At 45.8% G+C, this 5,533-nt stretch overlaps 1 protein-coding gene across 2 annotated transcripts in view; it reads right to left on the bottom strand.

The window, feature by feature from the left end:
• Window positions 1–5,036: 5,036 nt before the first annotated feature.
• Window positions 5,037–5,533, bottom strand: part of Serpina4 (serpin family A member 4) — a 13,855-nt gene continuing 13,358 nt past the window's right edge. For both annotated transcript variants that reach the window (XM_031355632.1, XM_031355631.1), the window contains one exon: window positions 5,037–5,437. In XM_031355632.1, coding sequence (XP_031211492.1) covers window positions 5,225–5,437 — 213 coding nt within the window. In that variant the 3' untranslated portion in view covers window positions 5,037–5,224. The remainder of the gene's footprint in view (window positions 5,438–5,533) is intronic.

Here is a 5,533-nt window from a genome sequence, read left to right as displayed (position 1 = left end):
AGCCTGCATTTTCTTGCCATATTAGGCTTCCAGACAATGGGTCACTTTCAAGTATAGCAGCCCAGGACAGAGGCCCTCATCAGGTTACCCAGCCACTGCTTTCCAAACCCACTTCAGTTACCATCACATGGCTTTGTGGGCACATCAGGGAATAGGAGTACAGGGTACTGCAGACTGCCATTACAGAGGCAGGGAACAGCAGAAAGCAAATCCCTTTCCAGACTCAACTTCATTTTCTGCATCCATTTCCCATGGACCTGGGCAAAGGGCTTTGAACCACCTCTCTTGGGCCTTTGTACTTGCTAGACAACATTCCCATCAGTCTGAGAATGGTTGCAAGGAGAAAGTCTTGCAATGGCAGAAACAAGGGGGTCATTGTGTCTATCTGGTATGTCCTAAGAACCTAAATTATGCCCAGAAGACAGAAGAGAATGTACCACATTAGCCCTCAGATGACGGCTCAGTGTTTGGATAGCTGACAGTGCCATATGCTTAGCATGAGGTTGCACCCAGGACTTCTGTGGGCCTTGTGGGATTTTCTTTTTCTCTCTTGAATCCAGGGCTCTCTCACTCACTCTTCCCAACATTATAGAAGGTTTCCAAGACCTGTTACAGAGTGCTAGCTCAGGACTTGTGACATTTTCAAGGACCCCATGCCAGGTACTCAAAGTTTCTTGCAGAAAGTGGAGCTGGCAAATCCCAATAAAGGTCAGGAATGACGAAGAAGAAGTGATCAGATAGACACCAGCCCAGTGAGCAACTGCCCAGCTCAGGGCACTTCCCTGGCTTTTTGACATCAAGGCTGAGCAATTCTTCATCTAGGTCAAATGCTGACTTATCAATCTCAAAGGCTTCAGGTAGCCTCATTTGCTAATAGGGTCCTTCCTACAGATGTAATTAATTTCACAAAAATTCACACAGGGCTAGGGTGGTTCTTTAATACAGGACAGCTGTTATTCTCACCCTACCCTCACTCTCAATCACGCTACCCCCAACTCTATCTTCGTATGTTTGTGTGTGTGTGATGCTTGTGTATATTGCTTGAGTGTGCCTGCTTGTATTGCACACATACTGTGTGTGTTTGTTGCATGGACTTGTGTATGTGTGCAGCCAGAGGACATCTTCAGGCACCGTCTAGTCTACTCCTCTGAGACAGAATTTCTTACAGGCTAGGAGCTCACTGAATGAGCTAGGCTGGCTGATCAGTGAGTCCCAGTGACCCGCTTGTCTCTATCTCCCTATTGCTGTAATTACAAGTGTGCTTCACCATGGCCAGAGTTCAGGCTTCGAATCTCCAGAATGAAATAAGAACCAGTAGCATGCTAGACTCTCCTGTATGGAGTCTTTGAGATACTTGATTTTTTTTTCAGTGCTCCAAAGCAAAGCATATTTTGAATCCTGAGAAGAGTGATGGAAGCATAACTTAGTAAGATTACATTTCTTCATTTTTTTTTACTGGCTGGGCCTATGCCATACAGTTTTCCTGAGGACAGTGGAACATTGGGAATTCTAGGGTAATCAAGGCTTTGCCTCTGAGATGTCTCATCTGATAGGCAACTAGAGTGAGGTGTGGACAGAGTGATACTCAGGCTAGCTATTCATGATGACAGGATAGCAGTCTGGCTGGAGGAGGTAGAGGCAGAGTAGTTTGTGGATAACCTTGGTAGCATATGGTCTCTTAGAAAAGAGCCTCCCAGAAGGAGGCTGTAATAACAGTGTGCAATGAGGATGAACTATGCTTGAAATCAGATGGCATAGGACAGTGAGGCAGTGAGCATTAGATGAGAGAAGCCTTGTCTATTGTTAGAGGACTTTAAATTTCACTGTATACAATAGGGAGCCACTAAGTGATTTAGAGAGGAATGACCATACTATCAGCATAAGGGGCTTTCAGTCTCCCATTGACTTGTTCCGTGTTGACTTGAGGGTGTTAATCCTCCCCATTATCACACCAGGGTCTCACACATTCACACACCACTCTGGCATGCTCATTGCAATAACAAGCCTAAACTGACCATGGCTTGCCTTCTATCCACTCACCTACTTGCGTCTGTAGGGTTCAGTGGGGCATGAGTTAGCTTGGGGCTACCTTCATATCTAAAGGAGATGTTGAAAACCAGAGTCCTAATTGTCACCCTGCAGAGGGAAAGAGGACCTGAGCTCCTCCATGGAGTTCTGTGATGTCCAGGGCCTCTAGAATTCTAAGTACTTATATGTGCTTGTGAGTGTTAACTAGAGGAGGGGCATTGAGCTACAGAATAATCCATTTCAGCAATGACTGCCCATGAGACCCTTCTCTGTCAGTGTTTTCCTAAGGCTGTCTCGGGTCCTATTCAAATCTGTTTTAGGGGATTGGATGAGGAGCATCCTCCTTGCTCCCCTGCCTTTCTACCTCCCTGGACTTTAACAACTGGGTTTAGGGAGATATTGCTTGCTCTCTATCCTATTTTTAAGCTTGTGGATTTGCTAGGGCTATGTCTGTATCACAAAGTATATCATCTTTGACTGCTGAATGGGCACTATATTAGGATTTGTTTGTTGTGAAGAGACACCATGACCACAGCAACTCTTTTTTTTTTTTTTTTTTTTTTTTTTTTTTTTTTTTTTTCCGAGACAGGGTTTCTCTGTGTAGCCCTGGCTGTTCTGGAACTCATTTTGTAGACCAGGCAGGCCTCCAACTCAGAAATCCACCTGCCTCTGCTTCCCAAGTACTGGGATTAAAGGCGTGCCCCACCACCACCCAGCCCACAACAACTCTTATAAAGGAAAACAGTTAATTGGGGCTCACAGGTTTACACTAGTAACATCAAGACAGGAAGTATGGCAGGATTAAGGTAGACATGGTGCTGGAGAAAGAGTTGGGAGTTCTACATTCAAATTGACAGGCCACAGGAAGTGAATGAAGACACAGTAGGCCTGGGTTACACTTCTGAGACCTCAAAGACCAATGCCAAGCACATAGTTCCATGCACAATGTAACACCTACTCCTTTAAGGTCACACATGGCTATAGTGTCAGTCTTTATGACCCTATGGAGCCATTTTCATTCAAACCATCATACATGTCAACTGGAAGGTACTCTCTAGTTTGCACTCTAGTGACAACTCTGTTTTTTTTTTAACCATGGGTTTTTTTGTATGTACAGATAGTGCTCAGGGAGCCTGCATCCTGTTTTCCAGCCATAGACTGAATCTTCAGAACTACCTCTATGTACTCTGGCACCAAAGAGCACCTCAGAGTGAGAGTGGTCAATACCCTACAATCTTGAATTCTGGAAAATTGTTTGAGTCACCCATAGAGTACAAGACCCCATTTCCACCTAGAACACATTGTGTGGAATTCTGCCTCAGCTTGACCTACAGAGAAAAAGGCAAGTGTTGTAAGGGTGAGTTCTGGATCTAGAAAGTTCTAGAAGCTCAGGAAATATTGTCAAGGTCTGATAATAGAAAGAGAAGGGCCAAGATAATGTTCCCAGGTTTAGAATTGCCCTCCTACTGGGATCCTGTGTCCATGTATGAAGGGCAAGGGAATTTCCAAAAAGAAGGACATGGGATGTGTACAGGGACAAACCGTGATTCAGAGATGATGTGAACAGCACTGAGTGTCTGATCTATGGCTATCATGGGAAGAGTAAGTAGACTGATGTATGCGTTGCCCCATTCTAAGCTGTCCCACATAGAGTAAATGTGATCCCATGAGAGAGAGGTACCTAAACCTGTCCCATCTCACAAGTGAGGGTACCAAGGTCCAAAGAAGTAAAATTTGATTTATGATATTAAATGTGCAACTAATGGAAGGGAAATAAAAGGTGAGCAGGTCATGCCAAAGCCTCGTGGGAGTTATTGTCTGGACATTGAAGCAGAGAATGATCTGAACCTAGAAAAGAATGGGGAAGACTTCCTCTTTGCTGCTCTGTTCCCAGCACTCACTGGCTGGCACTCCATTTTGAAGTCAGGAAGCATGTTGAGTAGCTCCTATAAGCCAGTATGCTGTTGCCTAGAGAAGGCATCCTCTGCAATCCAAAGGTTTGCTAGGAAGAGAACCAGTGTCTACCAGCCTGCCTCCTCTATGGGTAAGGTTTTGTTCTCCAGGATGCTAGAACAGCTCCTCCTTGGATAATTCACTCTGCATTCTAAAATTAACTGAGTTAGATCCAGGGCATGTGGGTATAACAGGTTACTCACGTGGAGAAACTGAGCCTCAAGAAGGGCCTAGACTAGCTTGAATTCCCGGATCGCATCATCAGGGCAAGTACATTTAAAAGTCACTGTTCCTGGCTATGGTCTCCTGTTCCTGCAGCATGCTGCTGGCCACAGCTGTTTATTCTGGGAGTGGCACTAGTCCCACCTTAGAATACAGGCAGAGTGCTCCTCTGAGCCTTCCTCACTAGAACTGTGGTAAGAATCAAACATGTCCCTATAGGCTATGTTTGAAGACATTTCCCTGCTGGTAACACTGTGCAGAAGGCTGTGGGTTCTCTGACTTTGGGGCTTGATTGTTAATGTGAGTCTCTTTGCGTAGGCTTTGGAAGTCTGGGTGGAACCCGCCGTTCAGAACTCACAATCTGTTTTCTGGTCCATGGTGACATGAACAACCTCCTCCATCAACTGCCTCCCACCCCCAACCATGAACCAAGTTTGTTTCCAGGTCTTCCCTGCCTTGATGCACAGCAACCCTCTGACACAGTGAGCCAATGGACATCTGTCCTACCATAAACTGTTTCTGGTGGGCATTGTCACAATGAGACAAATGTAAGAAAAGCACCCAGCCAGTGTCCCAAAGGCTCAGGCTGTTTATGTTGGGAATATCTCTATCAAATCTTTCTCAGCTGCTCTACCAGAATGAAACACTAATTCAGAGTGTTCTCCCCAGCCAACTTCCCCTCTCCTCATAAGTGAGCAACCATGTGCAACTTGAGCATATCATACTCTATGTCTGGGACCAGGCTTGCTAACAAGGGAAAGCCTGACAGTACAGGCAAAAGCCATGTCTGTAAGTGTCCCCTACATAGGAGGCACCACGCACAAACCAGGGTGTTGGAGCTGTGATTTTGTTTAATCAGTGTGACCCCTAGGATGTTCTCCCCCACTTTCCAGCCCATCTAGCCCCATGCCTTCCTGTACCACTCTCAGGAGTCAGGGGCCCTTCCCCACCCCAAGTCATGGATACAGAGTTATTCATACCCAGTCTTCCCAGTCACATTCTGCTGCTTGTAACAGAGCTGTTAGTCCAGGGACTGTGGTGCTTTTGGCTTGACCACCTTCCCCATGAAGAGGATACTCTTGGAGCTGGGGGAATATATCACCACAAAGAATGGCCGGTTGAATTCAATGTAAGGAATTTCATGCCCAGCAGATTTTATCGCAATAGAGGAAACAGTGACTGCTGCAGCCTCTGTGCCAGCTTCATTCACATCCAGGGTGGCCTTGTGGACAACCTGAGAGAAAAATCACTGGTTTCACAATTGCTCCACATGTACAGGGATGATAGTTGTCACTCCTGAGCTCCTCTGTGTGTATGTATTGGTGTGACC

This window comes from Mastomys coucha, unplaced genomic scaffold (assembly GCF_008632895.1).
Source record: "Mastomys coucha isolate ucsf_1 unplaced genomic scaffold, UCSF_Mcou_1 pScaffold6, whole genome shotgun sequence".
In the NCBI taxonomy this organism is placed as follows: Eukaryota; Metazoa; Chordata; class Mammalia; order Rodentia; family Muridae; genus Mastomys; species Mastomys coucha.
The sequence above is the reverse complement of the archived record's forward strand: the minus strand, read 5'-3'. Positions and strand labels throughout refer to the sequence as shown.